General features: G+C 44.2%; 1 protein-coding gene across 1 annotated transcript in view; it reads left to right on the forward strand.

The window, feature by feature from the left end:
- The first annotated feature begins 1,987 nt into the window (after window positions 1-1,987).
- The window catches only part of SYN3 (synapsin III), a 189,981-nt gene continuing 167,020 nt past the window's right edge, over window positions 1,988-24,948 (forward strand). The window contains exons 1-2 of the mRNA XM_041416911.1: window positions 1,988-2,034; window positions 20,957-21,456. Of these exons, the coding sequence (XP_041272845.1) occupies window positions 21,140-21,456 (317 nt within the window). The 5' untranslated portion in view covers window positions 1,988-2,034; window positions 20,957-21,139. The remainder of the gene's footprint in view (window positions 2,035-20,956; window positions 21,457-24,948) is intronic.

Genomic DNA, 24,948 nt, shown 5'->3' on the forward strand with positions numbered 1-24,948 from the left:
TGCTCTGAAGCTACCACCAAGTGCATAATTCAGGGTTTCCTTTAACATAGGAAAAAAGTTTGGATGGCTGCAAGGGAAAGACGAGGAGGAAAAGAGCAGCTGCCATTCTTCAGAAGTGAAGCAACTTCAAGAGCAAGAGGGCAGTTTTGTCCCTTTTTGTGGCAAAGAAGCCCATAACAGAGAAAGACAAAAGCTTAGTTGAGACTGTTACTTTTCCACTCTTTAGATCACTTTGAACTTGGTGAGGAGGGCAAAAGCATCCTCTGATCCTCTACTCTATTGTCCCAGGGAAGGCAGCACGGCTGGATCCTACTTTGGGACTGAAGTGGAGGTAGATAGCCCAGAAGTTTAGGAGGTGGCAACCCCCATGCATTGTCCCAGCTTCCTGCTAGTCTTTCAGTGTGAAGGCAGTGCCTAAGGAAAGGCAGTGTCTTTAGGAAAATTTCTGGTCTGTCACCAGTGAACTGCCTTTGTATCTTTGCTGGTACTTGGGCTTGACTTCACCCTGGTGTCCCTCTTGCCTCTGGAGGCAGAGCTGAGGCTACCCAGCCCGCCAGGCCTGGGAGAGGAGCCAAACCAAGAGCTGGTGTAGGAGTTGCTTGAGTTGCTTTGGGCTCTAGTGCAAATTTGAACCTCTCATCGTTGTGGTAGTAGATATATAGACTCTACAGAGTAAATATTAGCACATGGAAAGCAGAGTGTAAAGGGTGTTCTTGTACTCTAAGGGAAGAAGAACGGTAGCTTCATCCTGCCTGTTTATTTCTCAGTTATGGTGGAATGACACATCTGTTTGTTAATGCTGTGCACATGAGCATGTATTAGCAGTAGCTTTCAATACTGCTGGGAATGGTCATTAAAAATCCCTGTTGGCTGCTTGGTCTGTTCTGAGGATACCAAAGGATTGTCCTGCTGAGCTCCTCCACTTCCACCATTCCTCCTGTAACAATAAAACCCTTTAGGCAATCAAAGTGGTCTGAGGCTTGATTTAGATAGTGGTGACCCTGTTGAGGGTATCTGCAGTGGTCTGTAACTTTTCAAACAAAGCATCCCCTGAGAAAAAGCAGCAGTATTCATTTTGGGATCAACTACTTCTTCGGAAATGCAAGTATAAGTAGTTGTCTCTAGAAAATTCTGGTCAGGAAAAAAAAAATGTGCCAAAACAGATCACTTTAATCATTTGGTTTGGGGGGAAACTGCCATTTTTTTGTGGTTTTGTTTTTGGTTGTTTGTTTTTTTTTTTATGTGGGGATCCAAACTCCCACAGCAGGCATGTGAAATCACAGTCCCTGGGCAGTGCATCTGTGAACCTTTCAGGAACCATGTACTTGCATCCTCTTGGTGTCTGAATTCATGGGATGAGAGCACCGTTGCTTTACAGGGGATACTGTGATACAAGGCAGACTCTCCCTTTTGCCTGTGATCTGCTTGTCTTGTCACTCCCTTCTCCAGATCAGTTTCATTCTTTTCTCACATACTGCATTCAGGAAAGAGGCAAAGTGTTTGATGTGCTGCGGTGTCACTTTGCCTGGACAGAAATCTCTGCATCCACTGAGATGGTAATGACCATTCACAAGGGAAATACTGTATTGTGGGCTGAGGATGGAGGTGCAACAATAAAATGGGAATGCCATGGCTTAGGGGGAGGAAGACAAGAAGGATGGAATGGGAAATACAAGTGGGTAATCTAAGGTCTCCTTTTCAGGAGTGACAGACAGATTGTGGTTTTTTTTATCCATCTCTCTGATAAAAGCCTGACAGTGGGGGTAAAGTCTGTGACACCAGAGCCTGCACATCCTTGTTGTTTTACTAAATTATTCATTCCTGTTCCTGTGATAATATAGTTATAAGGAGGAGCCTAATTGAATTTACTGTCTGGCATTGGCCAATAGGGCGATAAGGATCCGGCAGAATGGGATGACGGTGAATCCTGCTGGTGTGCTGTGAATGTGAAGCAGGACGGACTGGCAGTTTGTGTGCAGGAGGGAAAAGCAATTGGTCCAGGGCCCCTGGATTAGCAGAATAAGGAAAGGAAAGGTAAGGGAGCGGGTGGGAACGGGATTTGCCTGAATCGTATACTGACCCTGTGCTGAAAGGCTGGTTTTGTTCACAGGAAAGCACTCTGCAGGCAATGTTTTCCTGCAGGGTTTGGAGGGAGCAGGAATGCATGTGGTGGCACTGCTCAGTGCATGTAGCCTGTGCCTTTGTCTTTATACGTGCTGCAGGGCTCTATAACGCTGCGTGTTCACTGAGCGCGTCTGTGCAGAGATTCCTGTGGTTTGTGTGGATCCAGCAGCAGTGCATGGAGCCTGTGCAGTGTAAATGTAACGAGGGGAGTCCAAAGGGAGGAATTACCTCATGGGCAGAGTGGGGAAAACAGTAGTGCTTTCTGGTTTGATTGAAAATGAAAACACCGAGGCTCTTAGTGAGCTGTTGGCAAACAAAACAGCGCAAGTGTGTGTGCATCTGTCTGTGTATGTCCTGGATCTGCAGTGAGATGTTAAAATGAGAAAGAGGAGATCAGACTGGAGCATTAGGTGTTGCAGGTGGAGATACATTGCAGGCAGTGTGTGTAATCAGATTCTCTAACATGGAGAATGCAAGTGAGTACGGAAGCGGATTAATCCTATCTGCTGAGCTGGCTACACCTGGAAAGAAAGGGGGAGATGGGATGGGAATCAGGGGGAGATGGGATGGGAATCAGGATGGGTAATGTGACTGCTTAGGGAAACTGATGCTCAAACCATTCTGCTGGCTGTGCCTGCTGCTAAAGTGGTAGCTTATTGAGTTGCTTCCACAGATTTGTTATTTTCCTTTTAATGATGCAAATGAAAGCATCTCTGAGGATCAGGTTAGAGCCCATAAATTAACATCATCTGGAAGAACAGGACTACATCAAGCAAATTAGCCTCTGCCCTTCCTTTTGTTTCACTGCCTTTGCTCTGATAACAAGTGACTGCTGAACAGACAGGGCAGGTGGGGGAAGATGGATTACAAACGTGGCAAGTGGCATTAAGACATGCAGACAGCGAGTGTCATTTGCAGTGATGATGTTATAATCACACTTATTCAGCTTACATCTTTGCAAGTGTGCAAGACAAGGCTGTCCTGAATTTGGGGTAAGCTTATTATGGTCACTAACTGGAGCAGAGGTCACAGCTCACTGTAAGGTACTAAAATTTTTAGCTGCTTCTCATAGGGGTTCACCACCTCATTTTTTTCAAGCTGGGATCCAGAGGAAAGTGTTGCTGAGACTAAGATGTTGCTCACCTGTGGATATCTCATATCTATTGGAAACTCATTCTTATGATGAGTGTGGAGGGATATATGCTTTTTCTGCTTGCTCAGAAAGCAGCAGCCACAGCCTGCCTCCAATAAGAGAAGTAAGGCAAAAAAACCCCATTGGGAGAAGCTACAAAATGGCTTATCTTGGATTAGCCAAACCCTTTCGCCCAAATAGGTTCTCCTTCCTCCCTGACACCAAATTTCTTACATCAGGGGTCAGCTTTCCTCTACCCAAGCTTTTTTCTTTTCTGTGGTTTTCTCACATGGCCTGAAGGTTTAGAAAATGACTGATACTCCTATCAGAGAGCACCTCCCTGTTGGTGTCTACACTCTGCCCATGACATCTCCTGGAGTCTGGGCTGTGCTCCTCCGAGTGGTGGGCTGAGTCTGACCCCCTCTGTCTCACAGCTTGTGCATGCACCCCAAGCGGGGCCAAAGGGATACTCACTTGGTAAAAGTATGAAAAGATTCCACCTTGCAGAGGATATTTGTATTGGGTGATGAAAAAAGGAAACATTGCATATTCCTGTAGGATAGAGGCAGGCTCTCCTCATCTCACCTAGAACAGCTGACTAAAAAATGGATCTAACACAGGACATATGGTCACAGTTGTGTTTGACTCCAGCTTTCAAAGCACTCACAGTAAGAGAGTCAGTGAAGAAATGAAAAAAAAAAAACCTGGCCATCTGAGAATAAACTCCGCAGTATTATAAAATTCTTTCCCTTTGCCCCAGAAACAGAGGAATAGTCAAATAACTTGCTTATTCACACACTACAAAAGGTTGCACAGCTCCCAGGTGCAGAGCAGGAGGTTCTCCTTGCTAAAGAGTGGACAGATACTCATTGCTTCTGGAGAGTCCCTCTCTCTGCACATCAGAGGAAGTCCTCTGCTCTTGCTGGTTTTGGGAAGTTCATCTTCTCTGGGAGATTTCCACAGGGATTTGGCAGGAGAAGCATCCCTGTGACGCTGCAGCAGCAGCAGCCCGGTGCTGGCTTGCAGCAGTTACTGCTGGTTGGGTGCCTGCATTGTTTGCTTCTGCCCTCAGAGTCAACAGGGAGGCTCAGGAACAGGCAAAATGCCAGCATATTCCCAGGGAAGCTGACGTCATCGCCAATTCACTGGTGCCAGACACTGTGCTGGAAACCTGAGGTCGCTTTTCTGCCATTAATTGCTCAGATGATTAATTCATGCAATGATATCATTTTCCTGGGTGGAGGTTAGGAGGTTATGTACTCTAGTAACGAGAGGCGTGACGGGACGTGGAACTCGTGCTCCTTGTTGGTGTTAACAGTAATTAGAACAAACCAGCCACTGCGTGCTCCACATCATCCTGCCTCCCCCAGAAAGGATACCACTTTTTTCTTGGGTCCTTTAGGGGGGATGAGGGGGTGGTGCCATGGGATGTGTGAGCAAGTGTTCTCATGGGATTTGCAGTATTGCAAATTCTACACCAGAGGACTGAACCATAATGCCCCTTAACTTTCACAGCTACTCTGCAACAAGGATTTTTGCTCTAATTATTTTCACGTTAACTACTTTATTTACGCCATTTACGTGGCACTTTCCAACAAGAAAAAAGAGTATTATCCTCATTGCAAAGACAAAAGAAAAAGAAAGAAAAATAATTGAGTTTGTTTCTTATTGCACAGTGGCTGGTGTGTTGCATTGTGGTGTTCTCCTCTCAGAGGGTCCTGCTCAGTCTATAGGGGTGTAGGATCAATTTTTAGTTGGTCTGGAAATTCCCCAGAATGTCAAGTTTTGCAGTAAATACTCTAGGATATTTAATTCTTTTGGGATGTTTCTGGGCTAAAAATCCCATTCCTCTCTCTTTACCAGCTAAGCAAATAAGTCTAGACTTCCCAAGTGGGCACTACAAAGAGCTGTCCTGGCCCACACACAATTAACAGCTGATAAAGTTGCAGCAACTTGATCTGTCAATCTGTTGATAGGCAAAACATCTAACTTGAAATGTCAGGCAAGCCACCCAGGGCATTTTCAGAGCTGTTGTAAGAGCGTTTTTTGTCAAACGACGTCACTGCTCTGCCACATGGACCCCTCCCTCTCGCTCACTCCAGTGCTGTTCTTCTCACTTCAGGCCTTTGTGGTTTTGGCTGATTTGCATCCCCAGAGGTGTACAAAGCCCCAGATCATAAGTTTTCAAACAAACTTGGTAAGACCAAATGGAAATCTTCCAATTTCTAGATTGGCCTTTTATTTATGGGATAAAATGGTTTCCTTTTTGTTTGAGCAGTGGGGAAGCCATGCTCTCTCTCCATTCTGGATAATTCTTCACTTTTCCCATCCTTTGTGATTTGTTGTGGTATTCTCCTACCTCATCTAGAGATTTGAAAATGTCAAGGAGCTTTTTTAAATGCCGACAAATAGCAGAGATGTGATTAGCAACTGTAGCAGATCACTTACCAGTCCAGTACTGTAGGCTCATATATATTTATAATACAGTTATCAAGGAAAATGAAGTGATTATGCAGAACAAACAATGTCTGTATTAATGGCTATCAGCTGCCAGACGTTCATCTCTTGTCTGTTTAATGAGGAATAATTCTGCTATGTCTGGGCAGATCAAATGCTAAAGCAAGGGTGCAGTTTGGCTCTGCTGCCCTTAGCAGATTACACTGTCCACAAGAAAGGTGGCCCAGGGCACATGCTTGTAATTTAGACCCCGCTCATAAAAGTGAGAAAAACTAATGACACAGCCTTGGAAAAGTCTCTGGAGGAAGAGTCTGTGGTGGGGCCTTTGGGGGAGAATAATCTTTTCTCCTGGTGGCAGTAGTGCTGGATTCTGTAATGCCATCAGAGCGACAGGAAGGGGAAGAGAAGATTGTCTGCTTCCCAGGATGGTCTGTGGGGGACTGGCATGGGGAGAGGGGAGAAAAAAATATTTGGATGGAGTAAGAAAGGCCCTTTTTCTAGGTTTCCTGAAACTGGGAGTATCGCCTTCATATCACTTTGAGAGAGTAACTACAGTCATTTTTCAAAGCACATTAAATTTTGCTCTGAACTCTCAGACTGGGATATGAACAAGATAGAGAGCTGCTGTATTTTGTCATACTCCAGCCTGAAGAAGTCAAACAGCATTATATTCCTGTGTGTCTGAAAAATAAATCAGAGTCCGTGTTAAAAGAAGGAGAAAGGTAGGACAAAGGTAGGACTGTAGAGCCATGTGAAAAGCTGGACGAAGTAACAGAGAGGGGTGTGCCTTTTTTTAGAAGAAGGAAATTTTGGCTTCTGCCAAGCTTTATGGGTTTTGGCTGATTTATTTCCCGCTCTCAGCATGATCCAGAGCCAGCACTCCTTCCATGTATACTTCAGCTGGGGGAAAAAAAAAAAACCACTGGCTTCCTTCTTTCTTGTCATACACAGGAGCAAACATACACATACCAACTCCTTTTAAAAGATGGCAAACAGTGTCTTCAGCCAGAACTTCATGGTTTGAAATAGCTATTTGCTGAGCTCCCTTGAGTTTAAAAAGTGTTCCACCTTGAGCCCTATGTTTTAATTTTCAATTTAATGTTACATTTAGTTGACAATGTTACATTTAATTGACAAGAAGGAAATAGTATTTTAGCTTGCTGATTCTAGCCCTTTCAAACCACAAACCCATCTAAGAAAAGATACTAATTGGCCAGTTGTTCATAAAAGCCACAGCTAAAGACACTCAGATTACTTGGAGTCAAATAAGGAGTTTACTGACTCCCATCCAAGTGAATGGAGAAAGTTCCACTCCTCTGCAACTCAGGACTTCCAAGCCTGCTAGAAAAAACCAGCCAGAAATGCTTACATCATATCTTTTATGTAGCCAATGCAAAATATTTTTCATCTAAAAGGACTGGTAGGCTTTCACCAGCACTAAATTAAGTTTATAAGAAAACACAAGGATATTTACATAGAGCTATTAGAAAAGCAAAACCAATAGCAGCAGAACAGTCAGCTCCAAGATGATTCAGACCCTTAAAATCTGTCATTTAAAATATAGTAACACTCCTTTTTTAGATGAAGTGCATAATTTTTAATGTAGGGTATTCTGGCCCTATGTGGTTGTTTTCTTTTGTAAAATATAATGAATATATCTTTTATGCCATCATCTTTCTCCACCACTTTTAGTTGTACTTTGCTGGGTTTAGAGTAGGGCTGAAGAGCCCTGTAGTGCATTGCAGCCCAGGAACATATCGAAGACATTCTTGGCTGCAGAAATACTTTTTCCTGACTCTGCAGAGCAAGCTGATAAACTCCAGAGGATGATGCTAGAAAATACAGATCCTTCCTGGAGAAGGACAATCAGGAGTTTTTTCACTGAACTTACCAGCACAGCGCAGGTTTTTGTGGCCACTGCTGTAAAGCAGTGAACAATAAAATGGAAATTTGGGATAAAGAATGACCTCATGGTTCCAGAGGTGATGGTACCATGTGTTTCTGTCCCTGAGTCACCACACACACTTCTGATGCACTGTGCCCATCACTGGCAGCTGCCAGGGCTGTGGACACAGAGCGTGGGCAGGGAAACACACTTGGTGCACGGCTGTTTTCTGAAGTGGGCTTGAAAACCAAATTATGTGACAAGCTAGGAAGCATTTATTCCTTTTTAAGCTCCAATGTTTTTTGACTTACTGCTTAAAGATGAGACTTAGTGCCTGTATTTCCCTGTATGTTCTCTAAAGCATTGATTGCACTTTGGCAAGAGGGGTTGGATGAAACACTGTGCTCCCTCCAGCAGCTCAAGGCTGCTGTATTTAGCTTGATGCTTCTATCTAAAATAGGCCTGTGTGTATTTAGTTAATCTTTTGGGCAGACTTTCTTACTTCAGCAGTCTTGTGAAGTTTCGTTTAGCAGGAGAGAGAGGAGTAGGCGAGGTAGGAGGTTGCTGCTTTATAATAAAACTGAAAGAGGCTGACAGGAATCCACATGAAGGTTACCTTGGTTCACTCTGGGCAACCTTAATAATTCAGCAGAGCCTTTCTAGTCCAGGCTTCCCACGTTGTTCCCCACAGGAGCAGTTTCACATATGAGAGTTTCTTGAGGCCATTCAAGGCTCCAGCTACTGAGAAACACAAGGCATAGGAGAGGATGGCACCTGTCAAGAGCTGGAGTTGACAATTCCTATTAGTGTGCAGGCAGGCTTTTCCAGGGAAGATTCTTTGATGTCTCTGACTCTTGGTCACAGTTTGCAGGCCTCTGGCTTTACAGGCCATGCTTCTTTCTTGAAGGAAGGTGCCACCTCTTTCTTGTGCTGAGCCCCACGGTCAGACTTTCTCCTCCTTAGGCGTGACCCTCAGAGCAGAACAGTGCCTTCAGTCACCCAGGGCAAACTCAGACCTTGCAAAGTCACAGCTGACATCTCCTGCAAAAATCATGCCAGCTGTGCCTTCCACCATCATCAGGATGAGAGACTTCTAACTTCCAAAGTTTTTTCATTTCAGAGAAAACCCCTTAGAAGCTGATGAGAATTTTGCTTGAGCTACAAGGGAAAGAATTGACTTTCTGCTTTCTGAGATAGTTTGCAGTTAAATAAGTAGCATTGCTACAGTTTTTCTCTATGCATGCCCTGTTCTGCTAATAGAAGCAATAGCTAATTACCTCACACAATGCTGTAAGACCAGTATATTTTCCAAGAACAGAGTAGGAGGTGAAGAATGAATAGACTCTTTAGTTGACTGAATTCCTAAGTGCATGTTTTCTTGCTTAGTGATAGGGCAACAAAGGCAATGGGCAGGTAAGAAAAACTGTGAATTTTTAAGGAGAGCACAGCAGCTGCCTGCTTTTGTGGTATGGTCAGGAGTAGTAGCTGATGGGGGAGGTGAAATAAGAATAGAATCATAGAATGTCTTGGGTTGAAAGAGACCTTAAAGATTACCTAGTTCCAGCCCTCCACCACCACAGACAGGGACACCTTACACTAGGTCAGGTTGCTCAGGGCCTTATTCAATAATCATCTGCAATAAATAACAAACCAGCTGCCATCTTCTGCATCGCTTGGCAATATTTTTTATTCAATTTTCTGGGCAACACAAACAAAAAAATCAGTTCACTGCCTAGCCCTGCGCTGTCAGCAGCTGCTGCTCAAGATCTAGCTGCCCAGGAGAGAGCTTCTCGTTTACAGCATGAACATCTGTGCTCTGCTGGGATGCTTAAGTGAGTGTCTTTGCATTGGGGTATCATGTGGTTGTGCAGTCCTTGGTGAAGTTGGGAGAAAACACTGTTTTCTTCACTCAGGCTTTCAGGGAGCTGTTGCTTTGCTCTTGCTGCAGGGACTATGGCTTAACTGCAGGACTGGTTTGGATCAGCTAGTGAGTATTTACAAACTAGCCTTGGAGTTGTTTTTTCAATCAGAAACTATAAACTCATGATGGGAGGAGATAGGAGAAACTACACAAGCTGCACTAGTGGGAGGACATGCTCAATGATCCTAGTCTTCAAATTCATTTGATTTTTACAAGTGCTCTGCAGTGCTTTAGTGGCAATTGAAGAGATCCAAAGCAATTATCCTCTTTCAGAAATTAGATACTAATGATGGAGAGCTGAAGCGAGACAAGAGCAAGTGATTAAGCTGATGATAGTGAAGGACTTCTATATATTTGTTATCATGCTGCGTGCATTACTTTTGCTCATAATATGGCCTTTCTTGTCCTGGTTTTACATTTGTGTTCCAATGTGAAGTGATTTAACCAGGATCACTCATGCAGCTCTTAGGAAAATCACGTGGATGTGCAGGGCCTGCCACCAACATGTAAATGTGATCCAATACTTTGATGAAGTTTAGTGATGATAACAGATTTTATAATCCCATCACTGGGACATGTTTGGTTACTGTTTTTGCACTGAAGCAGATAAAAAAGTGGACAGAACTCCTTGTGTCTAACCTGGCTGATTTATAAAAGATCATCCATACACTAATTTGTTACACATTATCATCTTCTGGGCAGCAACAAGAGTTTTTGCAGTAATCAGCTCTGAAACTGGACTCCAGTGAAACTGGACTCCAGTACTGCTCAAATCAGCAGTACTCATTTGAGCTGAGAACTCTGTATATCCTTCCATGCTAACAAGTAATATGTTTTTCAGGTAGATTTAATTATAAAGAGTTGCTGTACTTATGTTGTATATTATTGAACAACTCTGCATTCTGTATTTAGATCACTGCAGAGATCAGGCTCTCTAAAATGTGACCCAATTTAACCTTTCAATGCTTTATTTATATAGTTAGTGTCTTGCTTAAAGCTCTTTAGAAAAAATAGAGAAAGGAACAAGTTTTTTGATCCACAAAACCCCAAAGACTGGCTTTCTCTTGTGTGCAGTCTTGAAATAAAGCATAATGTTTTGTGTGTTTTAATGAACTGACTGCTGTACTGCAACATGCAGGAATATCAGCTCTGCTCTTCCAGTCAAACCTTTGGCAAACACTGGATATGCAAGTGTTGTAAGCATTGGCAGATTTTGGCTTGTCACCTGAACAGGAGGAGGCCAGGGTGAGTGCCTCTGCAAAGCTGCAGGGAATAAACACTTCCTCAGCCTGCTTTATTTAACATCTGGCCAGCCAAGCCACCCATGGAAATCTTGAGGCTGTGAAGTTACACTCTGGGGTTTGTGGTTTGGTTTGGTTTGGTTTGGTTTGGTTTGGTTTGGTTTGGTTTGGTTTTTTAACCAGTTCTGTGCCTCCATAGTAATGACTAAGAGAGGCATTTGTTAACATGTGGCCAGAAAATTTCAAACTTTCTTGCCTTAATGATAAAGTAAAAGTGGCTTTTGTCTGTAAGCTTCAGTCATGTGGGACAGCACTACTTAGCTCTAAAAAATGCAGATTGTCCCAGAGAGGAATAGGAATACTTTGCAATGCTGCTTCTGTCATTACCTGTATCATTGTACAATTGTACACGAGTAGTGACTGCCTACCTGTCCTGCTAGTCAGGACACAGATGTGCAAAGGGAGGCTCCAGAGTGGCTCTCAGATAACTTCTCTGTGAGGTTTGTGGGATGTCACCATTTCTGTTCTGCCTGCTGCAATGCTCATGCTCTCTGTGAGCAGAAGTTCACACCATGTTTGTGTGTGCACCCAGAAAGAGCTCACATCAGTGCCTGTGGCTTGAGTTCCTCTCACATCAGTGCCTGTGGCTTGAGTTCCTCTCACAGCGCCTGCCCGGGCTGTCCAGCTGCAGATGCTCCTCTTCCCCTCTTCCCCTTCCTTCTCTCCTTTCCTTGAGACAGAACTTCTCAAAGCACAGAAGGAGAACCTAAAATAGCTGTGCAGATTCATCCTTTGTGTTCCCTGTTACAAAATGGTTCTAAGTGCTGCTATTTTACTCCAAGAAATCTTTCTTTTTTTTTCCCCCACTCATGGTGGCTATGTACTCTCCAGGTCTTGAAAGGTTTGGTGGTTGGTTTCTTAAATAAGGCTGGCCACTCTTGTACCTCCTAAAAGCTTTGTAATTCAGCTATTGATCAGCAGGAGAAGCAGAGCTGTTGAAGCTTCCTGTGCTTGGCTCAGAGGTGCAGCATGGAGGTGTATGAGCTGAGCCTTGCAAGATCTCTGCTCTCTGCAGAACAAAGCTTGTCTTCTTAAATGGGAAACCGAGGCATTGACACTGCAAGACCTTTCCCCAAGCTGATAGCAGGAGACTGTTAAAATCACGTTGTGCTTTATTTCCATCTCTGGGCACAGCCCACTAGCCTGATCTCTCAGAACTTTGTCTGGGTCCAGAATCTAATCTATTTCCCACACTCATGTATTGTATGTTCTGATGCTTTTTGCTAAACATAGTATCTGGTGTTTGGAGCCAATTGTGGAGGGCTCCTACACCATCCAGCATGAGTACAAAGACTGGATAGGCAAGCAGGCAGGAACTGGGAGAGAAGACAGCCAGATTAAAGAGAGTTAGTGAAATAAGGTAGTGATAAAATTTATCACTAGCGTTTTAAAAGCTGATTTCTAATTATAGCAATGCATCTCTGGTGTTGCAACCCTTCATCAACCCAGAGTCCCTACAGAGACAACATAAATTCATAAATGGCCTTCAAAACCTGTCCAGATTCTTTATTGTAAGGGAGCTAAACACCTACACCCAACTATCCTGCAGAGGCTTCTGCTGGTACCACAAATATGTTTGGCTTGCATCTCTCCAACCTGCAGCCGTGCTAGAGCAGGATCTTGTGCACTTTTTTGAGGTTTTAGCAGGGAAGCAGGCACTGCTTCCCAGTCACAAAGACTGGGGTGCTCAGTTCAGCTCTGGGTTAGGGGAACGGGCCCTTGCTGGGGCGAGAAGTGTGTGGGTACATGGTGGGAGCAAAAGGGACATGCTCCACAAACCCACACATCTTTTCATGTGTCTGCATGTGATCAATACTAAAGATGTAAAAAAGTGAAGGAAAATATCTCCAATAAATCCTCAGCATGGTCTGGGTTGGCTGTCACAGAACTCCTGCAGTGTTCCAGTTGGTCTACCAATCCTCATTGTCTCTTTGTCAGGAGTAGTCCAGCCAGTCAATCTCCCACCACTTCTACATCACATGAAAGAATTGGCATCAAGCTGTCTTACAGCTGTGTCACAAATCTTGCCCAGAATGCAGTAAAACTTTCTCTTTCTCTTCTATCACCAAAATAAATCAGTAAGGGTGCTCCAATTCTTGGTTTAGTCTTTGTATTGCTACCTGAGATGGGCACATATGGTTAGAAAGCAAATGAGCTACACAAAGGCAAATTACAGGTTCTATTTCTCCAGGTATCTGCTGTTCACACCATCACATGAAATAAACCTCAAGTATACAATAAGAGGTTCCTTGCCATATGGGGAAAATCTGGGAAACTGAAATATGCTGGTGCCTGGAACGATGCAAGGGGAATAAATGAGGCAGATGCAAATGGCAGCAAAGCTTAGATGGAATGTGTTAGTACTACAGATAGTTTGGAGGACTTCAAATGTTTGAGGGAAGACTTTTTAACCCCAGTGTTCCATAGAACATTTGGGAAAGAAATTGAATTTTTGTGGCAGCTTAAAATTAATTAGAAGCATAGATGCAAGAATTATGAAGTTGCGCTTGAAGCTTTTTTATATGGAAATATGCAAGAGATTTTTGTCTTAAAATCATATAAAAGTAATACAATTTGGGCTCCAAACAGAAAATCCTTCTTATCATTATCAGTTAACTAATAATTATCTATTTGATGTATATTATAATCGTGTAGTTATTTGTTTCTTCCTGTTTCAAAGCCTATAGCACTTTTCTCCCTGCAACATATCTAGTTCATTTTATGGTAATGAAATATTTTGTTTAGAAGCATTTTGAATAACCAGTCTATTGTGGCAGAACTGAAATAGAGTAGAAAGAAAATGGCACAGGAATGAGGAAGTGATCACAATCAAGACATGAGCCCCATTAGCACTGGGCAAGCTGCTGCAGCTTCCTCTGAGACCCTGTGAGTTGTCAGTCCCTGAGGCACATCTTATCTGCATGAGCCCTAATGCATATTGGCAGGCCCTACATATTAAATACACTCAGCTTCTTGATTTTATTCAGATCAGCACTCTTCAAAGCAGCATGCCTCTCAGCTGAAGGAAATCCCTGCTCTATTAATGGCATGCCTGGTGCCACTTTCACTCTTATCACCATGAAATCAGGGCTTGCATGGTTGCTGCAGGAAACTTGAAGCATGTCTCACAGCACATGACATGAACTGCATCAGATCCAAGATTGGGAAGGAAAAAGACAGGGCCTTCCAAGCCCTGCTTACTTCCTTCTTACGATTTCATCCACTTAATATGCAGAGCATTTATCTGTACAAGTTCTCTGGTTTGTGCTGCTGTCTCCTGCTTTCTTTACTATCACCATTAGGAGCCACTTTGGCACGTGTGCGACTATCAGCCTTAATGGAAGCATTAGTGTCACTATTGCTTGGGGTAGGAATGACCACAGCACTCCTGGGAAATAAGAAATGGAGCCAGGATGCAAACTCAACTGACTTTGAGATGGAGATGACTCTGTGGCATTCAAGGATTAGACACATTGCCTGCTCCAGTTGTGCTGGGTCTGGCTCTGCTGATAAGCAATTATTGATGTTGAACAGACAGGCCACAAAAGGCCTACATAAGCTCATTGACAAGAGGATATTACCACTGTGACAACACCGCAGCCATTAGGTGCCAACAGGATTTCCAAAATGAGACTAAAATGACAAAATAATATATTGTTTCCAAGAAGTAGCACATCGTAATTTGTTCTTGGGGGATATTAAAGTCAGAGAGTATTATCATAATATTCAGATTTATTTTTACTAGAAAATTTTTCACTACTGTTCATGGCTTTAGTCATCTTCGTTTGCAATCTACTTGAAAGTCTGATGATCTTACAGAGGCATTTTTTCACTTCAGATTGTTTTTCCCCCATCTTCTTTTCCTCACTTGCCATTATGAAATAATAGGCAAAAGAGGAAGCAGACTTACTCATTTGCTGTGCAAATGAGGGTGTAGCTCTTGGGAAGTGGTCCCACTTGCACTTGGTTTGATATGCACACCCCCACTATCTTCAGGAGATAAGGCAGCCCCCCTACCATGAAACTGCTATGTAGAAACTTCTGGCAGCTTTGCAAAAGGAAAATACAGATAAGATTTACGAAACCCAGACTTCCAGTTAAATAGCCGCCCAATCAGGCAGAGAGGATTTTTTTAAGATCTACAGGAATACAACAATAGCACAATGGAATTATTGCACCTTTATATGTTTCTGTGACTTAGTGAAGCATGTTGAACATTGTGAAGTGATTTGCTTCTGACAGAGAGACATCCTACCACCTCTGACAATCTTGCTGTTTGAGCAGTGAAATGGAATGCACAAGAGACTGGCTTCTTGAGAAAATCCACAGAAGGATGGGTGGAACTAGATGATTCTTAGGATCCCTTCCAGCCCAGGCCATTATCTGATTCTGGTGAGCTGCTGTCTAACATACAGCAGGAGTCTACTCAGGCTCTGGGTAGGATTATTGTCCTGATTGTCCTGTCTTTCTGCTCCCCTGCCCTGGCATCTCCTCCAGCTGCAGCCTTCTGACTTCTTGCAACTGCCTCAGAAGACACCATATGGCTCTGCTGGTGTCAGTGGAATTTGTGCTGTAGTTCTACACGCTCTGGAAAATTTAAATCAGTGTCTACATTAGAGGTGTATTCTGTAGCTGGTGTTTGGGAAAGCTCTCTGCAAACTGAAAACCAGCATGGAAACTCTGCTTCCCTCTGTTCTTTGTGCTGGCATACAGTCTTTCCAACTCTTATGCTTTTTGTATGTGCTTCAGGTTTACAAAACGTGGAGTATTTGGTGGGTCATCCTTTTCCTTTCCTTTTTCTTACCCATATTACTGTAATTTCCTGATTTATGGAATTTCAGCTGTTGCTGAAGAACACCAAGAAATGTTTAAACATGTGAACTTCTTGAACCCAGGACTGAGGCAAATGAAACAAAAATCCAGTAAAAATTCTAATTAATTTTAGAACAATTTGTTTTATTGTGCTTTCAGTTCTTCCCAAGAGATGCCAAGTTATGTCAAGCTTGGGATGCTGAAACCATTCCGGAAGAAACACTGAAAGCCTGGCAATAATAAATAACTTCTTGATTTCCTCTTTTTGAAATATACTAGAAATGTGGAAAATACAGTTTTAAAAAATATACTGTATGTGGAAAGGCATCCAGCTGGATTTTGAGTTTCCTAACACAACTGTCCCTCCACAGAGGTTGACTCCCACGTTATGTCAGTATGCCTGAAGGCAGAAAGGGATCCATGGGAATGTATTAAGACTTGAAAGTATGCTGAAGACGATCTGCAAAATGGATGTGAGGTGTGTAAGTCAATGGTTGTTGCCAGGTGAGGAGCATCCCCTCACCTTCCCATCCACCACAGGGCAGAAGGCAGAGTTCAGTCCCTAAGGGTGAGGTGGGGGGATAATCCCTCAGAGTGTTTTTCCATCCTACTTCCCCCAGCATTGCTCTGCCAAGAGCAGTAATCAGATGCAGGTTGGTGTGGTTGTGTCAGTTCATCACTTGACAGCATGAGATAACAAGCTCAGGGGAAATCTAAGCATGGGTAGCAGCTATCAGCCAGCTGAGCTGGGTTCCCTGCGGACACTGCTGCACATCAGAAAATAACCCAACAAGAGGTTTAAGTGAACATTCTGTTCTTGTTGTCTAACACATGTCAACAGGTTTTCTGAGATAACTTACGTCTCCATGGAGTATATCCTTGAGAGAAAGCAGGTAGGTGCTTGGCTGCTGTCAGTGTGCTGAGTGAGTAGATTGCATATCCTCCCTTGCTCTCCCAAAAATATCAGCCAGGAAGTTTAGCTGCATGTTAGTAAGGGGCTGACAGCACCAACCTCTTGGCTGTTGTTTTCAAGGTCAGCTCTAATTGACCTTCCTCTTGCCTCATTTGGTTGCTCACTTTGTTCCCTTTTGATTCTCTGATGGTGCTCACATTGTTGGGATTTCTGTGTGTTCCTGTACTGTCTGCTGGTTAAGCCAATTCCTGCTTGCTTCCTCTCTTTCTGCTTGTGCCTTCTCATCCTCCTCCTCCTGCTCCTCTCCCTGTCTCTCTTCCCTCAGGACTCACTCATTCTCCTGTGCCTTGGTTCATATTTCCTCACCCTGAAGTATAGAGCAGATCCCCAGGCTGCAGCTCCATGGCCCAGCTGCTGTTTTCCCAGCTAGCTTTCAGGAGCAGCTGTTTCACTCAGCAGCACATGACTCCTGCTTGGGGAGAAGCAGCTGCTTGTCTTGCAACTTGAGGAACTCCACAGGAGCTGTTGCTTGGTCTGGAAGCAGCCCATGGGCTGTATCTGCAGCTGTGCAGGAAGCTCCCTTCCTGCAGGCAAGTTTGTGCCTGGCACAGCATTAAGAGGGTGATGTGTCTCCGTGTAAGCCATAGGAAGACTGGTGTACACAAGGAATGTACAACTTAGTGGTGTAGAGCCAACAGCTCTCCTGCCTGTGGCTCTAGAGTGACAAAAAACCACTCAGCAGATCTGTCTTGCTTCTGATGGAGGTGCAGGTTCCTGCATTTGTTAAAATTGCAGCCCTGCTCACTTGTCAGGGTAAGACCTGTGCATGCACTCGGTGGATGTTGTGCTGCATAAGAGCTACAGAGCCAGATTTTGCCTGAAAGGCTGAGCCCTCAGGAAGTCCACAGAGAGTTTCTTTTCTGGCAGTAGGAAAATGAGGTCCTAACCTACTCAGCCTGTGCCTGTATGAAAACAAGTACTTCTGAAAGTTAAATAACAGTAAGTGTGAGTGATGCAAAAGGAGACTATGAGATTTTCCAGCAATCAAGGCAGTGTAAACTGCTGGCAGAAAACCTCCTGGCAGTTTGCACTGCTCCCATTACAGAGAAGATCTCTGTGGTGGCACTTATTGACAAATCAATACAGTGAAACCTAAAAGAAAAAAAAAAAAAAAAGGATAAAATCTTTTCGGATTACATTAGCCAGATCATTAGAAAAATATATGTAATGACAGGAGGACCATCACTCTGAGATGCCAAAGCTGAGGTTCCTGACAGGAACCACAGAGTGGAGTCAGGCATTGCTCTCTGCTGCAGCAGTGTCATCCATTGATTTTAATCGCCATGTGCTTTGCCAGAGGGAGATTTTCCTGTGACATCAGAGCTTAGGTTTCCTCTTCTTCCTCCCCAAGCCAACGGCATGCAGCCCAGTCTTAGCAGATAGTGAAGGCTGTGCCAACCAGCAGAGGGAAAGGCCCTCTAAGTGCAACGTCCCAAACTCTCTAGACAAGACAATTTTGCCAGCTCCCATTTTGCCAACTTCTCCTGGGCAACATCTCCTACTACGAAACCCCTGGTGGAAAAAATGACAGGTCACTGCAAATATTCCTGTTTAAAAGGGTCCGGGAGGAGACTGGTCATGGCCTTGCACTAAGTATGATAAATTGTTTAGTGCGAGCACTGGGCACAATTTGGGAAGCCCCCTTGCAGAGGAAAACTGTGTACCTTCCATACATGTCATGGAATACTCTGGCCCTGTGCAGCCTTGGAGCACCTTAGGTCATGAGCCTCACTGCAGGGCCCAGCAGAGACATTTGCCCATTTATTTGCTTGTTGATGTTTTGCAAGTTACCCATGTTCATTTGGAGAGCACAGATCTCTCAGGGGAGGAAGCAGCTATGCAAAAACCTGGCAGAGGGGAAGAAGCACCTTCCCAGAAATGCAAGTCCTTATGGACCCCGTCCCAAGGATACTGGCTTGTGACAACAGCCTGGTCCAGCCTGCATGGCTGGGGGCAGGTTCCCTCCCGTGGCTGAGAGCTGCCACAGCAGGAACCAGCAGCTCTGTGATGTGCAAGTCGGGCAAAGAGCAGGAATCTTGTGCTGAAGGTTCTTCTCCCAAGACCAGTATCAAATGTATGCCCCATGTCTTGCCAGGTAACACCGAGGCCCTACAAAAGAGCATGCCTAATAGCTGTACACAGTCATGGGGTGCTCCTTTGGAGCCCTGCTGACAGTAGGCAGATCTCTGGGATGCTCCTCTTTAACCAGACCTGCACCTACTCCTGAATGGATTGTCACTCAAGGGAAGGGATTTTTCTTGTTTGTGTTATGCAAGGAGAAAACACTTGGTTCCTGAGCAGAGGACAGCACAGCACATTTTTACTCAGTCTGTGGTATATAAATCCCCCAAAACCTTTGTAGTCTGTTCCACCAAGATTATCCTGGACAGGTAACAGTGGATGGCTCAGTGCTGGCACTCACTATTCCTGCAGCAGGACAAGTGTTGTGTGGGTGTACATATGGGGTGAGTAGCTAGCTCACAATTCATGGCTACTCTCCACTACCTGCTTTTGGAACAGCTGCTGCAGGCAGTGCTACTGAAGTGCTCCCTGGTGTGTGTCTGCTAATGTTGTGCAGTCACCAGGTGCACCGGGACCAGGCGGGAAGTCAGCACGATACCCTGAGATACATTATCGACCGTGAATGTGTCAGGAAGTCATTAAAGATTTCCTGAGCCATACCCTGGGAAAAGACTACCTCCAGGCTCCAGCAAAGTCAGAGGACTTGCACTCCCAGGGCTTAGAAATCAAAAGAAAAATTATTCTAATCAGCCAGTGTCAGCAGCTCCAGTAGGGAGCCCTCTGCCCTGGATGGATCCTGTGCCCACAGAGTCAGGGTGGTGATGGACAACAAGATTTGGGGATGTGCCAAGGGGCTTTTTGTACCTTGCTTACTACCAGGTAGGCTCATCTGAGCCTCTCTAAGGGTTTGGGGTCTATGACCAATATGGACAAGGACAGGTCTGACTCTTTTTTCTGCAAAGCTTTGTATAACCCTATAGGCAAAAATAAATGAGAGCTTCTTTTAAGAAAGCTGTTTGGTTGCTCCATGGGCTCTCACCCACAGCTCTAGGAGAGAGATTCACAATTCGTTCTCTTGGACAACTGGGGAAAGACAATTTTCTGCCATCAAGAGACAATCAGAATTTGGGACAAGAAGGTGAGCAGTAAGGGAGACCAAACCAGGTCAAGGCAAGCAGCTCCAGTATTTGCAGGGGGTCATTCAAAGAGACTTTAAGGGAGTTAGGCATCATTTAAACAATGATACCATGGATGCATGAGACTCATCTCACTTGATGTATGGGATAACACTCTTTTTTGTTGCTGCAAATATGTATGTCTTGGAAAAGGTATGCATTTTACCATTAATAATATTCTTTTGTTTTTCCCCTAAATCTCACCAACCAAGACTCAAAGGCTGTCTTAGCAGATAAAAATTTCTCAGTCTGTCTTCTGGGGTGTGCCTAGAGGTTTATTTTTTTTTTAAACTGTGAGATTATTTAATTGCTGAAATACTTAATATTCTGAGTAAAAACAAAGTCATCATAATATGGTCAAGGGAGAAGAGTCAAATACTTATATTTCCTCATGTTCGTTTTCTCATTTGAAGAGATTAGCAGAATAAATTCTCATTAAAACAAAACAAACAAGCCACACAAACCAAAAACATCAGTGAGAGAGGAAAAAAATGTGTGAAGATTAGACAGCCAAGTTTCTAGTTTTGAGTACCTGCAAAATTCTTACAAGTGAATTTCCAAAATTAGATAGCTTGCTAGTATCTACCAAACAACCACCAGCAAGGACCTGGCTCAGAGTCTGAGCGCAGAGAGGAGGAGGGGCAGAAAAGTGTAATTTCTGTCACTGAACTTGATCAAAATATGTATGGGAATTATTCTGCTATTTGTTGTTTACATCCTATTTGAATTTTGGACATTTGTTCCTTACATTCAGAACTTTGCTCACAAGCTTGCAAAAGATAATACAACTTCATATCCATTTGGATTATTTGCTAGCTATTCTGTAACTTTCAACACACAAGATACCAGAAATAAGGTGCGTCTCATTTTAAAATTAACATTTATCAGAGTAATTTTTTCTTTGTCCACAGTGATAGAATTGTTAGCCCCTAAGCTAGTGCAGGCTAGTCTCTACTGACCAGAAAACGTTTGGGGATGAGAATGGTGACACATATTTTGTCCTAATTTTTTGACTGTAGCAGTGTGGAATACTGCATAGGAACAGTCCTTTCTTTTGTTGATTAAGATAGCTGTTTAAGAGACCAAAAGGGGGTTACTTAACTCAGTCTCACAGTATGTATCTCACATATATGTCTTTGATTCTTTTCCCACAGGAGAGGAGGAAAATACAGCTGACAAAATTAGGCATATATCCCCAGCACAATTTCAAGGGCTAAAGCCTGCCTGCCTGGACTTTAAGGACGTACCCACACGGACGCAGAGGCATCCTCCAGGACTGGTAACAGCACTGTTCAGCCTTGCTCTTGCTGAGGAAGTTTCCCCACAGCACTGCAACGATGAATTTCCTCCGGCGGCGTCTCTCAGACAGTAGCTTCGTGGCAAATCTGCCCAATGGCTACATGATGGACTTGCAGCGCCCCGAGAGCTCCACGAGCTCCCCAGTTTCCCCTGCCACGGAGAGAAAGCACCTGCAGCCACCCCAGCCCTCGCACTCTTCCTCTACTGGCAGCAGCATCTTCAGCTCCATCTCCAGCGCCATGAAGCAAACCACGCAGGCGGCTGCGGGACTGATGGACCACTCGACCGGCCCCACGCCCCCCATGGCACAGAAACCCAAGGTCCTCCTGGTGATCGATGACGCGCACACGGACTGGTGAGTCACCCCTGATCCCCCACTAATTCAGCTCCAGTTCCCAGGGAATCAGTGGTAATCTGCAGGGGGTGCACAGATGCTTTCGCATCTGGGTAACCAGCTCTGGCCCCTAGTTGGTGTCTGTCAGACAACTTGTGTGAATGGCAGAGTGGGATTTTCTTGGTAAAAAATGTTTGTTTGGTATTCATTGACCAACTTCTTCATAGCCTTAATATATGAACACACAAAGGATGTTCTTGGCTCAGCAGGCTTAGCTGAGATGTCATTACTAGCAGTGATCCTACGAGGTCACAGCTGAAGGTGTGTTAATGATGTCATTCAGGAACTTAATACACTGTGCTGACTCTAAAAATTAAAAGTGACTCAATCTCTCCAGCCCTCCCTCTCTCTTGAACTTTTTTCTTTATGCAAATTTATACACGAATTATGAAAAGATAACCAAACTTTGTACTACCTGTCAAGGGCCCTTCACCTGCTAAGCATTGCAACAACTATTGGCAAAAGGATCTCAGGCTCAGCTAAGCCTCAAATTTGTCTTGTTCATGCAGGTCTCTTTACAAACAAAAGTTTGGAATTTTGTTTCCTATGATATTGGGTAGCACAGTAAACTTTCCAAAGTGTTCCCATTTGAAGTCTTCTGAAATGTTACAGAAATTACTTACTGACTTTTGTATGCTCCTTTTCAAATTCAGCTGGTTTAGAAAGCTTTAGGCAATCTGTCTGAGAGTCTTATCTGGGGAAAATACCCAGAGAGTGTGTTGAGAAGATGCTCTTGTTTCATCTGCCAGCTTGTCACAAAACAAGGAAAGAGTAGCCCAGGGCAGTATTGAAGACTTAAAAATGAACGAAGTTGGGTTACTGGGTCTTGGTCAAGAGAGATTATTTTATTTTTCTGTTCATCCCACACCACTCTTCAGTACAGTTGTCACCTTTGTTCTTCTCTGTTTAACTAGAAGAGTAGGGACAAGGTGAGACCTACATTTCAGGTGTATCTTCACAAATCAAAAGCTTAGCCCTTACCTAAAAAGAGACCATGACTGAGTACAACTAGGCCAGGCATCTTCAACCAACTTGAAGTAAGAGAGGGAAAACAGTGGGATTTTTCTCAAAGGAAGAACAACTTCTTCAGTGAGCAGGAAAGTCCCTGATAAGGTTGTCACCGTGAATGTTTCCCTGGCCTAGTGTCTTTCATCACAGCAGCAGCCCCTCAATGCCAGCTCCATCAGTCAGCAACACCAGTCTGGCTCAACCAGACCTGATTGCTTTTTCTCGGATGCACCACGAGTCTCCTGGAAGCTGATGCTCACTAACCTCTGACTTTGCTAAGTGTTTTTGCAGTTCCTTGGAGATGCCCCAGGTGGCAGTCCCTTAACACAGCATCCTCCATCTGGGAATGGGCGTGTCTTTGATGCTCCAGCATCTGGGTCTTAGCCGGCACTGTGTAGTCCCAACACTGTAATCAGAGAGGAAAGCCCTAGCTCAAAGGCCAGTCTAGTTTTTCCTTGAGATTAATGGTGCTGGGGCAGTCAGGGCAGACCAAAAGACAAGGAGGGGTTGGGCCCTGCTGCAGTGTTTTCATGTTTTAAAATACACACACTTCATTTGAATCCCTGCCTTTATATCTCCCAGCTGCTGTTCTGTCATGCAGACTTTGCGGTCTGTGAGCTGAGCTTGCTGAGGGAGCAGCAGCTGGGACATATAAAAAGGAAGTATACCTTCCTTTAAGCAAGGCTGTCCTCACTCCACCACTCCTCTAAGCGCTCCTCGCATCCTGCAGTCTTGGCTATCCCTCTGCTGTCTATAACTTAGACATTTCTAGGAATGATGGGATATCCCTTTCACTTATCCCAGCTCTCTGACTCAACCCACAAGTTTGTAGGTATCAAATGCTGCTTGCAAAGGCTCCCTGCCTTTACTTTCTCTAAGGCTGTGTGGATGCTGAACAAAATTAGTGTATGAATTCATGATCATACCCTGATGTACGCATGACATGAAAACCAAGGAAAGAACATTACTAACCCCTGCCTGCCATGGCTCTTTGCAGCATGGACAGAAATGCATGCCTAGAAAATTTCCCAGCTTAAAGGCTGGTCCTTTCTGAGAGAGCATAGCAATGTAACCATTCCAGTGGGCCACAAGTGCTTCCTCCTGGTTGATTTTTGTGTCTTCAGGAAACTCAGTGAGCCCCTGAGAGCAGCACCAAAGAGCAGTTGCTCCATGGCTCCATGGATGTTTATTTTTGGTAAGGTAATTCTGAGCAATGCCAGTCACCTTCTTGGTCTCAGGCAGGGTGTTATGTGAGTTCAGGCTGAGCAGTCTCAGGAAGCTGTGTTTGCCTTGTGAGAGCCCAGCTGACGAAGCTGATTATCCAGGGATTCTGACTATCCCCTCTGCATTGTGTGCGGAAACAGTCCCAGACTTTGGAAGGTGAACAACAGCACATTGTTACTTCTGTGCTGGTGATTCTGGGTTTGGAAAGAGCATCATGTTTGTAATGCATTTCACCTCTGCCTACTCTGGTCTTTCTACTTGTGAAACCTTTGTGCTTGGTTTTCAAGAAAATCCTTCTCCTTTTGAAATAGCTAGCTAAAAAATCCCCTGGAAATAGTTGTGCTGCCCTTTTTTCAAGGGTGAGGGGTTTCCACAGTGCCTCCTCTCCCAGAGCAAGCTTTACGGGGTTTACAAACAAGGACCAGCTTGTTCACGGTCAGGAAGGGTGAGACACAGTGGAATCTGCCATTTGATTTCTCTAAGTGAAAACCCTTCCTCAGAATTGGAGACTGTAGCAAGATTGCCAAGCCAGACATTAATTTATCATCACTGTTTGTATTACAGCAAAGGGCTGCAGTTGTGGGTTAGGATGAGGTGTTGCACAAGCAATTGACAAAACTCTTCAACAACCCAAATAGGCAAGTGCATGTTGAGCGCACTTTAAAGGGACAAATGACAAGCCTTTCTATTTTTGAGGAGCTACATTTTCTCTGATGGCATAGTGTAGCACTCAATTTCTGTCAGAGGTCTGAAGGAAAGAAAGAGCATCTGTGGGAATCCATGGCCTGCCTTCCACCATAAAATGCTTGCCGTTCGTGACAGGCAATATGCTCTGGTTTATTCCAGAGGCAAAGTACTATAAAAACAATGTGAGTCCCACAAAATATGATCAGCTGCTTTCTGCATTACAAGCAGTAAAAGAAAGGTACATTCTATTAAGAACAAGGGAACTCACCCAGCTTTCTGCTAAAGTGGCAACATTTTGACAAATTTTCCATTCTCCTCAAAGGCGCAGCTCTAGACATTGCAAGGAAGCACACAGTGAATTGCCATGTGTGGGATGTGCACGAGAAAAAATCCTACCTATACAGCTCCCTTGTGCCCTTGGCTGTGACAGGCAGCCCTCAGAGGCACACATAGCAGTGAGTGTACCCGTGCATCAACACACCAGGGAAAAGCTTGGCTTCTCTGCTCTCATTACGGCACATTTCTCAGCTGGGG

Source organism: Onychostruthus taczanowskii, unplaced genomic scaffold, assembly GCF_017590055.1.
Source record: "Onychostruthus taczanowskii isolate IOZ18803 unplaced genomic scaffold, ASM1759005v1 scaffold53, whole genome shotgun sequence".
NCBI classification, from domain to species: domain Eukaryota; kingdom Metazoa; phylum Chordata; class Aves; order Passeriformes; family Passeridae; genus Onychostruthus; species Onychostruthus taczanowskii.